Here is a 12981-nt window from a genome sequence, read left to right as displayed (position 1 = left end):
TTGGCTTGTATTATTAGCAAACACATTTGGTTTTAAAACATATTCTTTTCCTTGCGTACATAAACAGGTATAAACCAACATATCTTGTGTTACTTGTGGTATGCTGATACACCAGCACTGTACCAGCACCAGAACAGTATATACCAGCAAATGCTGTGGTTATAACTCAGTATGATAAAGAGCTAGCATACCACCAGCACTAAATCTGTATAAACACACTATAAATAGTTATTTGATGTCTTCTGAACACCACTATATTAGTAAACAAGAATCAGACAAGCATACATAGCATTTTATGAGTTTTGGAAATAAATAAACTGGTCAACCAGCTCCACAGCAGCCTCAAAAACAGTTTAATCCAGCATATGTTGTGTTCTGAACACTGGTGCTCACCCAGCACCACATCACAATAAGATCAGTATAAACAAGTATTTGTCTTGTTTGAACACTAGTACTAGGCCAACTAGAACCACAAAAGCAGCAAAAAAGCTTTAGCAATGCTTTTCATTACCTAAATGCTGGTGTGTAATTCAAGCTGGTTCACACACTGTTTTTTCAGCAGGTAAGTCTGGTCAGAGGAAATAAAATCAGCTCTGGTTGTGTAAACAAAGGAAATAAGAAATTATGTGGACTAAAAACTTCTGACCCACGAGGACAAGGATTTATTTTAACTTGCCCATCAGTCGCCTACAGTACAAAGAGGAAAACTACAGATTAGCATTTGCATCATACACTCAGAAAGCTACAAACTGGAGGTAAAGGTATGACAATGTAGCATTGGCAGTCTTATCTAAAAACTCATACTGGTAAGAGCATGAGTGAGAGCAATTAGCTATTTAGTCTCAAATCAGCTAGGCTAAAGCTAACCTACACCTACAAGTAAATGAGCATTCCTTTAAATAAGAACAAGTAATGCCCACTTTCATCGATCCTCACACAGCCGGTCACTTATACACACCCAATCAGCTGTCATATCAAGAACCTCATAGTGACAAGTGCTACATACTGTATTCACACATTCAAGTGATAATATCTCAATAATATTCATAGTATTTCCATGGAATAAATCTTGCCATCTGTTTCCCTATCCAACCTATTTGTTCATGCTTGTCAAACTATTTATCCTGACTTGATTTCAAGATGGCGACACCTGGAGCACTACCTGAAAGAACTGTGTGTCTTTTTTAATAAACTAGCTGTGCCCTTTAAAGTGTCTTGTTTTAAATGTCAGTGCCCTTAGAATTCTACCAATGAAGTGTGGAGCTACTTTGAGCTTGTTAATGGTATAAAAACCAAAATTTCTTTGCATTGGAACCGCTACACCCCTATCACTAGCACTGTAAGGCTGTTTGGAGCATCGGCTAAAATGAAAGTCCAGATTTCTCCCTTAAATGTATTAATGTTGTTGTCTATAACCAATTGGTTAGCATATATTTAATAAGAGTCTATTTACTTAGATCCAAAGAAAACTGAAAACTAAAGAACTGCAATGAAGTATATTAATGTTGCTCAGTTACGTGATATAGAAGCTAACATAAATGCTTGGTGTTTTTGCTAGCTGTTGGACACAGTCTGTATCAGTCCTTCTGTCTGTATCAAGGTTTAATCATAGTTAAATTATGTTATGACATTTATATAGTGTTGTTGTTTCAATGTCTTACTTTTCAACATTTAATAAACTATAGATTGCTCTTCCTTTTTATTCTACATCGCACACTTTTAAAAGGTATGTTGTTAACAATGAATACAACAGATCACAAAAGAAAAAATTACCCTTTTCACAACATTTAACATTTAGCCCTTGTTTCACCATTTTGCTAACGTTGGAACAACAACTGACATTCTTTTTAACTACATTTCAATGCTGAAGGTCAGTCATGTGCTAGCTGGGTGCTAGCTTATTCTGCAGTGCTACATAAAATGACCCAGAGCTAAGAGTCTATTTGTAGTAAACAAAGTGGGCTCTGTCAAAGAAACAGTGAGTTTGCGTAGGTGTTCAGACAGCTAATATTAGCATTTAATTCATTTCATTTACAAATTAGACCCAATATTTTTTAGCCTGAGAATAATGTGATGATGAGTAAGCAAGGCTTTGGAGTGAACACTAAAGGGACCTATTATCTATTCAGTCTTAAATCAGCTAAGCTAAAGCTAAACTGCACCAAAGTAAATGAGAATTCCTTTAAATGGGAACAAATAATACACACTTTTATCCATCCTCACACAGTGGGTATTATACAGTTATACAAACCCAATCAGATGTGATGTTTATAAAGAACCACATAGTGGCAAGTGTCACATATGGTATTCACACATTCACAAACCACAACCACACAATTACCCACCTTGAACTTAGCAGTGAGGAGCGCTGTGGCCTCCTGTTCTTTCTTTAAATCTCCCATCATCCTCTCCTTTTCATCAAGGAGCTTCTGCCTCTCCTCGACCACCAGCGAGCGATCATCCATGATGGCCTCCTTCTCTCGCTCCAGCTTCTCCTGCTGCTCCTGCATGTACTCCTGCGCCTCTTTCTCCATACTCTCCTGATCGTCATCCTCTACCTCCTCTTCCCCGACATCTTCATCCTCCACATCATTCTCCACCTCATCCCCATCTTCACTCTTCTTCAGCTGGAGGAGCCTTCTCTGCCTAGCGGTGGGATAATAAGAGAATTTTAGTAACAGGATAGCTGACTGTAGAAGTGACCAAATATGGAGTAACGGGACAATTTCCGGTGGGCTGCTCTGTGTGTGGGCCGCTTGAAAAAACTAAAGTAGAATCTGATTTAAATATTCTAAGTGCATGGGCATTAGCCAATAACCGACATGCCACCTCCCCCAGCATAACATAATTACAACAAGCGTGAACAACACAAACACATTAGGTTTGCTACCTTGTATGCGGTACACTCACCGCTCATGTGCGTGGTAGCTGCTCTTAATTAGGTAAGGAAACCCTAACTGAGCAATTTAAGACAATTCAAAACCCATCAATAATGAATATTGAGAAAAGATCATTTGTAATGTGTGGGCAATTTCTTTTCCAGCACAGGGACTAAGTCTATCTGTAGACTATATTTTTCTTTGAACAGAAAATCCCCATTCAAAATGCTGCGTAATCAAAGACTAGCCTTAAACTCTGTCCGGAAAACTGCCCCATGGTATGTGGTTATTATAGTTAATTTCAGTGGTAAGATAAAGAGAACTTATCAATAGAAGGTTTGCTAAGTGCGGACCACGCCTAAAGAAGTAGAGAAAGAAGAAGGAAAAAGGGGAGGGAACTCAGGGAAATTTGGGCTGGAGTTCTGAACTGCGTGCTTGAAGAAGCGTGCAGTTATATCCCCAAAATTGGAGCTTGTGTGGAAGCTAGTTTGGAATGAGCCTGTCTCAAACCGTCTGGTTGGGAACGGATGTATAGGTTATAAGCTTGGGAAGACCACCGGCCAGGGAGCTTGATCGTGTGCTCGGAGATTCCTTGTCTGGAGGCGTTGGATGCTGCACGATGTAAACTGAGTGGGCGGAGAATTGATCTGGTGAGTAACTACTGGGAGAAAGGATGCGACGGAGATGTATTGGAACCAGTGCTTTGAGATTATACTACTAGATTCCGTTGTGAACAGAGGATCTAAAGGTGATGCTTGTTGAAAGAGGCGGAGATTAAGTGGTGGACGAGTGGTTCGTACGGGCTGAGGGGTGAGTCAAGTTTGAATAGATAGAGGATCGTGGTTTTTGCCAATTTGGTCCGTTTGCTTCATTCTTGAAGGTAAGGGTATCTGAGTCAAGGATGATGATCTGAAATTAGGGGCTGAGAAGGAGTTGTGGGAGATTTTAAGGGAAGTAAATTCTGAGCATCTGAGGAATCTAAGTAGAAGGACGGCTGAAAGGATGGTTTGTTGAGCTTGGAAGATCAGTTCGTTTACACGGGGGTTAGGTGAAGTGTAGTTTGTGAAAATGAAGGTACTGAAAACGAAAAAGAATAGAATTAAATTCTATCAGCGATAGAATTAAATGGACCTCAGGTGTGAACAGCTTTAGTGGTGAACTGATGCTTAATGGAGTGCCAAGTGAGACGACGGATAAAAGGCAAGATTTCTAGCGATTTGGAGCAACTTTTTTTTTTTTTTTGATGTGGACTGCGGCGAGATTGATCAGAGTGGAATAGAATAGATTTTGACCATTCATGTCCCCAGCGACGAGGACCGCATATAAGTCCAGAGAGCGCAGAAGAATTGCGCGGCGGAGCAGATGAAGTTCTCCGGCCAAGCAGAAGCGACCAGAGGAAGGAGCGGCATCTGTGAATAGCTTAATATCAAAAGAGCTGGAAGCTGCGTTGGCGTAGAAGAAAAACCCGTTCGATTGCAGAGGAGGCACAGCCAGAAATTGAGCTCTGACGTGCAGTATCAGTTGAGCATAACGAATGGTGGAGGGCTCGGACGAAAAAGCCAAGCGGAGGAGGCGGGAAATGAAAGAACGACCCTGGGTTCGATTTTGGGTTGTGAATAAAGTGGCCGAGGGGGGAAAGACGGTGCTAGGTACGGGCGGGGAGACTTGAAAGGAGGCAGAGTCCAGAAAGATCCCAAGAAACTCGAGAGATGTGGAGGGACCAACGGAGTTCTCCGACGGCGGGGCACGGAGGCGAGTGAAAGCACTGGTCATGGCTTCAAGACCCATCGAGAGGGGCGAGGAAGGAGGACCGATGACGAAGTTACCCAGGAGGTGGAGCACGAACTGGGGCCCGTGTTAAGCAAATCCAGCAGAGCGCCTTAAGCAAAGGAGTCGAAGCTTGGGGTTACTTTGCACCCGAAAGCAAGGTGAACTGAAAAACGGACTCTGAAAAGGCGCCAGGAGTCAGGATGGAGAGGGAGGATTTTGAAAGCCGAAACCACGTCAGCCTTAGACAGCCAGGCCCATCGCGGGATGGGGAGCTTCGTTCCGCAAACACACGTCAATGAAGTTCCAGATCCGGGGCGTCTTGGAATGTAGCAGGGTTCCAATGTTGGAGATGAACCGCAGCGCGAGCTGAGAGGGGGCGGCGCTGTAGATGGAGAATGAAAGTCATGAAGCTCCAGCAAGGAGCTGAGCGGGTGCTGCAGCCCGGTGAGAAACGGCGAGAGAGGAGGCGGGGAGAGAATTGACGGAGTAAAGGAAGGAGAAAGGCTGGCTGGAAGGGACTAGGAAGGTTGGAGAATAGTGTTGCCAACTGCTCAGTAAGGAAAGTAGCCATTGGCTGCAATTTGTGATTAAAACCCCTTAAATGTTAGAAATGTTACAAATGAACTCTAACAAATGAACTACGTCTGTTGCTTTTATAAATAGGCAGAGACTTCTGAAAATAACTGCATTTTAACGTAAATTACATGATTAAGTTTTTTTTTTTTTTTGACAGTCAGCGGCGGCTTTAGGTATGCGCAGTTCGTTGCAGCGTGTTTGAAGAGCGGTGTGAGTGTGTGGTCTGACTGAGACTGCGCTGTGAGTGTCGTGGGCGGGGCTCGCGGCAGCACCTGCTGCTCGCTGAGGAGAAACTGAAGAGCATGTGTGTTCATTTAAACTCTCAATAACAAACAAAAACTAAGTTGGCAAGTTGGCAACACTGTTGGAGAACAGCAGGAGGAACGCAGAAATGGAGAAGGAGGATGACTGAGAGAGGGGGTTTGAACGACTGAGGGGAAGAGGGAAACGAGAGAGACGAGAGAAACGAGGAGCCGAGGCGAAGTTGGTGCCGCGCCAGGGGTGCGAGAGCTGCAGCAGCGGCGAGGGGGTTTGGACGACTGAGGGAGGGGGTTTGGACGACTGAGGGAGGGGGAGTTGGACGACAGAGGGAGGGGGAGTTGGACGACAGAGGGAGGGGGAGTTGGACGACAGAGGGAGTTGGACGACAGAGGGAGGGGGAGTTGGACGACAGAGGGAGGGGGAGTTGGACGACTGAGGGGAAGAGAGGCGAGAGAGACGAGAGACGAGGCGCTGAGGCGAAGTTGTTGCCGCGCCAGGGGCGGCTCATGTGCGCTGTTCAGAGGTTCAGTGAAAAGTTCCGCTTTTGGAGCAGAACGGGGGAAAGGGACGCCGCGGTCCTTCAAAAACCCGCTGCAGCTTAACAACAGTCCAATCGGACATGCGAGGAGGCTGGGACTTACTAGGAGAGAGGGGCGGGAGAGAGGGAGAGAGGAAGACGGGCGTCCGGAGCGGCGAGCCCGCGCAGGAGGAGTAGGGGAAGAGGGAGAAGAGCGGCGGGAGTGCCGAGATCCCGGGATGCACTGGTGAGGACGACCGACCCGGGAGGAAGAATAAGCAGTAGCCGGAGTAGAACCAGGAGTAGCCGGAATGGAGATTACGGAATTCAGACGACGAGCCCGGCGAGGTGGAGCAGGAGTGGAGACAGGCTGGCTAGGAGGGAAGAGGTCCTCGTCGGAGGCGGTGAGTTAAAGGTCCATGACGGAGAACAAGCTAAATGCTAGCAGGCGGGTGCGGCAGATTCGACTGATGCGAACTTTCGTCACGAGAGATAGTTAGTTAGGGGAGGTATTTATAGGACGGTTGATTGATACGGGGTGGAGTTAGAACGTAGAGTTCGGGCGTGGTCCTTCTCCCAAACTTTTGTTATTACATAACATCATAAAAATTTAACATCTAACAATCTTTTGGTATTTTCCAGAAAAGTGACCTCAGAAAATTACTCCTTTAGTAGGTTTATGTTTTATCATTTAGTTACTTGCATAACACTAAACATGCATATGTGGGAGCTGATCAGACAGTTGGGTGTTTTCACTTTGGTCCAGGGCCGAATTATGTTCCCAGTCCAGCCCTGCTACACAATCAAATTTATTGTGTGATCAATCAGTAAAAAGGCAGTACAATAAAACCTATAAGATGATAATTTACTGATATACATTTTGATGGCACGAATGTCTATAATATTCGTAGCACTGTAACTAATGATGTCTAATGTAAATTAGGGTGACAATATATTGTTTCAGTATTGTCACTGCAATGTGCTTATGCACAATAGTCCCATTGCTGGATGTGCAATGTCACGTAAGACACATTTAATTAATACGTTTTTGCTTCTTGATGTAAAATTCACACAGTTCTCATGTGACATATCTACTCAATATAGTCATAATATCTGCCCAATATATTTTATCATACTCCAATTTTACAAACACAAAGTGCATAATTAGTCTTTGATCATGAACCTCTGATGAATATATTTTTCACAATACACATGAAAGAAAAATAAGTCCTGCAAAGTAGTGCAGTCCATTTCAATATTGAAAATTGGAATTTGTATTCCGACAGTGGCTTCAAATTAAGCACAGCACTGGTGCTGACTAATGACAACTTCATTAAAAACATTCACTTAGAGGAAAAGAAGATATTCAGGATACACCTACAGGATATGGATCTGATCTAGGATCACATGTGAAGGTGACTTAAATCTGATTTAAAAAGATTGGATTTGTTATTGGAACTGACACATAAGAGCATTTAAAAAACAGATTTGAGTCACTTAAACTTGTTAATGTGAACATAGCCTTAGATGTAAAGCATCTCATTGGCCTAAAATGTAAGTCCAACAATTCTGTCTTGAAAATTCCACAAAGGGGGCGCTATTAGTAGTTATAGTTTTGAGCATATGAGCATAAGATTCTCATTTACCATTCTAAATGTTAATATTTAAATTATCTATGCATTGTTAAAGACAGGAAGTTCTTTTTCATAGAAAGGTTAACAAATTTTATGAATATGTGGGAAATTCTTAGTAAATCGAATCCTAACATAATATCAGTCCTACCTTTTCTTTTCAGTCAGCATTCCACGGCGGTCTAGCTGTGCCTTGAGTCGGGCGATCTCCTGCTGGAACTCCCTCAGCAGAGCATCCTTGGGGTCCTCGTTGACCCGTGGAACGTTCTTAATGTTCTTCGCTCGGCTGGCGTAGCGCAGCGTGGTCAGCGTCTCCTCGTAGCAGCATGAGGCTGGTCCCAGTGTGGCCACCATGATGGTTTTAGCATTCCCACCCAGTGAGTCCCGGAGCAGCCTGGTGAGCTTGGAGTCACGGTACGGAACATGAGAGCTGCGTCCGTCCACCAGTGCCGAGATGACGTTCCCCAAAGCTGAGAGCGACAGGTTGATCTTGGCCGCCTCTTTCAGACGCTCACCTTTGACACCAGTCTTGGCCTGCCTCTCGCTGCCCGCCAGGTCCACCAAGTTGAGCTTCCCCACCCGGATGTGGCTGCGGCCGTCCGGCCCGGGCTGCCCACACTCTACTGTGATGGTAAAGATGGCGTGCGAGCGTGAGCTGTGCTCGTTCATGTTAGTAAAGCCCACAGAGCGTGCTCGATTCCCAGCGTTCATCACATGCTCAATCTCCTTCACATTCTTGGTGACAAAGGTTGACAGGTCCCGCACGTACACGCCAGACTCAGGACTCTCCTTTAGTTCCAGCTTCCTACCCTGATCCTTGGACTAGCAATGAGATGACAACAGAATTTTAGCATCAAGACAATTGACTAACAAAATCAAAATATAAACATTAATATAAAATGGACAATAATTTACAATCAATTAATATTGTTAAATTAAATGTTTCAATACCAGCGATAAGGATGACTCAAACACATTTTCGATATTTGATTACACATTATTATCAGAAACATGTAGGTAAAGACATCTGTTGTTTTGTTGATCCATTCTCTCTTTTTTACTGGTCATATCAATATAGAAATACAGCTCTGAAAAAAAATAAGAGACCACTTAAAAATGAGGAGTGATGTCAAAAAATAGCCTGTTTGCATTTATTTCTCTACTCAGCTTAGCCCCAACCATTTACACTGAAGTCATAAAGAGTGTTTCAGTCCAGATTGCTAATTAAATCATAGACATTACAGGGCAGCCCATTACGTCAGACTTCATTTACATATATCTGGCTTAAAGGCATGATACCAAAAGAAGCATGTCTAGATAAAAACAGGTCATAAGATGGTCAAGTACAATTAAACAAGTGTGTTTATAGAGATAAGATTGGTGACAGTGTTTGTTAGCAGCATTAGCCTAGCATCCCTGGTTCTAAATGAAAACATGTCTTGACTTGCCTAAATCAATAATGCCCTTTTTTTTCGAATACACTCTTTTATGTGAACAATATATGTGATATATAAGTAGGTGCTGAATAGAAATTAGAATTAGAATTATAGAATTACAGACTTCCCTCCAATGGATTACTGGAAATAGTTAAACTAGCTAACACACAGTAATCTACTGGATTGTTTATTGTTTTTTTGTTTCTGATGTCAGTGTGTGTGTACAGTAATCTATACGGGCTGGGTGTGTCTACGGGTGTATCAGTGGAGCAGCAATGTCAGTAGCACAGTAATCTAGTGGATTGATTATTGGTTTGTTAGTGCTGATTCTGATGTCAGTGTGTACTGTGACATCCTCTATATGGGTTTGGTGTATCTAGTGGTGAATCAATGGACCAGCAGTAGGCCGGTCACAATGGCTATTTTTTTGGACAATAAATTGAAATTATATTATAGTCATTTCATCATGTCAGACCCATTTCATAAATATGTATTAATGCAACCAGTATTTATCGGTAAAGTACACTTTTATTTATAAAAAAAAAACAGATATTGGGAAGCTGCCAGAAAGAATCTCAATAGATAGGCTTGTTTTTTTCTGTCAAGAAACCTGTATACCAGTATATAACTGCTTTATTCTTTGTTCAATACAAAAGCTGCTTTTAGGGTTAAAGAGAGCTGCTTGCTATGCTTTAAAAAATAGCTGAATAAAATATGTTTATCGTGCATGGTTTTGGGAAATTAGTGCACCCAAGTGGAAGAACCGTAAAGGAGATTGAACTGTCTGATATATCTTAATTTATCATGTTTCACATCGATATCAGGATATCTATCTTTGTAATTGCACACCACATTTTTTTTCTATACCAAACACCCAGAGTGTGCTATTGATTATATAATTATATGGATATACAGCTCTGGACAAAAATAAGAAAACTCTGATTTTACCAAATTGAAAACCTCTGGAATATAAACAAGGGAAGAAGGATGATCACCTCCCATCAAACCAAGCTGAACTGCTTCAATTTTTGCACCAGTAGTAGCATAAAGTTATCCAAAAGCAGTGTGTAAGACTGGTGGAGGAGAACATGCCAAGATGCATAAAACCTGTGATTAAAAAACAGGGTTATTCCACCAAATATTGATTTCTGAATGTTTTGCATTATTTGAGGTCTAAAAGCTCTGCATCTTTTGTTATTTTAGCCATTTTTCATTTTCTGCAAATAAATGCTCTAAATGACAATATTTTTATTTGGGAGATATGTTGTCCGTAGTTCATAGAATAAAACAACAATGTTCATTTTACTCAAACATATACCTATAAATAGCAAAGTCAGAGAAACTGAAGTGTCATTGAGAATCGCTCCGGTGTTTTAAGAATATGTCAGCTCTTAATGAAATGATGAGTGTGTACAGGCCCTGGCAGCAGTGTGAGTGGTCTCTGTCGTGGCCTACCTCAGTCAGCAGGTCGCGGATCTCCTCCTGGTAGATCTCCAGGTAGGAGGCTCGGACCAGGTACTGCTGGTTGTGGGAGCGGGAGATGTGGGTGAAGATGTGCTCGAAGGAGTTGGGGATGATGCCGCGGCGCTCGGGGTCCATCCACTGGCCCTGCATGGTGTAGGTCTTGCCGGTGCCGGTCTGTCCGTAGGCGAACACGGTGCCGTTGAAGCCCTGCAGCACGGAGTCGATGAGCGGCCGCACCGTCTCGTCGTACAGGTCGGTCTGGCGGGACGAGCCGTCGTAAGCCGCGTCGAAGGTGAAGGTTTTGAGGGGCTCGTCCGGGAGCGCGCGGCCCGGGTTCCGCAGCGCCACCTGGCCCAGCTTCACATCCACCGACACGATGCTGTCGTGCCCGCCCGTCTCCTCCCTGCGGTTCAGGGGGCGGCAGCGGACCACCACCTTCACCGCCTCGCCCTGCTTCCCCTTCACAGACATCCTCCCGGTGAAGAGCTCGAGCAGCGGAGAGAGATCAGCCGTGGAGCGGAGGAGAGAGGAGGAGGAGGGGGGAGGAGAGAGACACGAACGGTAACGGCGCCGTCATGGCCGGACTGACAGAGAGAGAGAGAGAGAGAGAGAGAGAGAGAGAGAGAGAGAGAGAGAGGTAATGAAAGAAACGCGCCGCTGTAGATAAAGAGAAAGAGAGAGAGAGTAAGCTCAGAGCTCTGGAAGCTCCGGTGCTCCGGCGCGGTGTCTCTCTCTGCAGCCCTGCCCCAGAGCTGCGCACTGCCCCTGCTACCCCTACTGCTGCCGCTGCTGCTGGAGACACCCAGCACACGCACAAACACACAGAAAGAGAGAGAGAGAGAGAGAGAGAGAGAGAGAGAGGATGCGCGCGCCCCTCCCTCCGTTAAATCAACGTTGATGTTATGGTTGAATCAACGTTGGATTTGGTGTTGATTTGGAAAAAAGTGAATCAACGTTGATATGGCAACATTGTTTCAACGTTGTACGTTCAACCTTTAATAAACCATAGCTCACTAAAACTGGCAAATCCTATAGTTAAAAGAGTGTTAACAATAAACCTACATCATTGTAGTAAAGCTGAGTATAAAGAATAGTATAAATGTTATCCACCACTACCAATCTGATTCAACATCTGATCTCAGAAACACTAAAACAGTAAAACTAATAGAACATGAACATGAAAAAGCAGTTACTGCAAATGGAAGTAAAACCACTTTTTTATCCCTCCATCCAACCGTTTTTTGAAACTGTACGAAATGTAAAATGCTAATTCATAAGGCAGACGGTTGAGGACATAAAGTGTTTAATGTTTGCACAACTATTTAATATTAAATGTTGTTTGAAACAACAACTTACATTACTTCAGTCATATTTCAACCACATTTTAACGTTGAAGGTCGGTTGTGTGCCAGCTGGGTCTCTCTCATAAACACACACGTATAAATGATCATATAACCATAAATAATAATAATAAAAGTATATTCAGAAAAAAATATTAATAAATGTAATACAAATACATTGTTTTTAACATGTAATCATTTTTTGGTACGTTATGCACTGCCTGGCCAATAAAAAATAAAAGTTGCACCGCCTTTAGCTTTGATTGCAGCCCACATTCTCTGTGGCATTGTTTCAATAAGCTTCTGCAATGTCACAAGATTAATTTCAGTCCAAAATTACATTTATTTTTCACCAAGATCTTGCAGCATTGATAATGGTAGAGTCTGACCGCTGTACAAAGCCTTCTCCAGCACATCCCAAAGATTCTCAATGGGGTTAAGCTCTGGACTCTGCACAGTAAAGTCTGAAAAAGCTGCAATCAGCTTCTTCTCGTTTTCTTACTCTGTAGCTCAGCCTGTGGTTTGTGTGGTTGGTGTGGTCTGCGTGGTGCTGATTGACTACCAACTAGCGAAACTCCCTCTCACATACACAATAAGTCTAAATCGCCCCCTAGTGGCTACAGAGCTGAACTAATTCTGAACATGTGCAATACAGAACATATTTGCCCTCTACTATTAAAAATTATTATTATTTATTTATTGCTCTTACAATGCTATAAATAAATAAATATATTGATACTAATATATATATATAATATGATTACTGCAAACCATCTAAATAGCTACAGTCTAACTGACCGTCTATTTACACTTTACACATGCTTAGTGAAGGCAAATGTTCATTATTCTCACATGATTGCTTATCAAAAAATGCCTTTAAACTGCATTTCGCCATATTTTTCTAGTTAACTGTTTGTTGGATGTAAATGCTCTCTACACTGTGACAGTATTTCATCAAAAATTAATAAAATATGCTTTAGAACATAGAATACTATTTCACACTGCAATTTATTTACATTAACCTGCATTACAAACACTTTTATACGGTGGCCGAGAAAGCCCAACGCAGTGCAAATTGAAAAGCGCTGCAAAAGCACAAAACACATC

The 12981-nt window shown here is 42.8% G+C and overlaps 1 protein-coding gene across 1 annotated transcript in view; it reads right to left on the bottom strand.

The window, feature by feature from the left end:
- LOC103045204 (kinesin-like protein KIF3C) overlaps nt 1–11728 on the bottom strand; it is a 40359-nt gene extending 28631 nt beyond the window's left edge. The window contains exons 1-3 of the mRNA XM_049466998.1: nt 10526–11728; nt 7786–8456; nt 2346–2646 (exon numbers count right to left, since the gene is read on the bottom strand). Of these exons, the coding sequence (XP_049322955.1) occupies nt 2346–2646; nt 7786–8456; nt 10526–11005 (1452 nt within the window). The 5' untranslated portion in view covers nt 11006–11728. The remainder of the gene's footprint in view (nt 1–2345; nt 2647–7785; nt 8457–10525) is intronic.
- Nucleotides 11729–12981: the final 1253 nt, after the last annotated feature.

Source organism: Astyanax mexicanus, chromosome 1 (genome assembly GCF_023375975.1).
Source record: "Astyanax mexicanus isolate ESR-SI-001 chromosome 1, AstMex3_surface, whole genome shotgun sequence".
In the NCBI taxonomy this organism is placed as follows: domain Eukaryota; kingdom Metazoa; phylum Chordata; class Actinopteri; order Characiformes; family Acestrorhamphidae; genus Astyanax; species Astyanax mexicanus.
The sequence above is the reverse complement of the archived record's forward strand: the minus strand, read 5'-3'. Positions and strand labels throughout refer to the sequence as shown.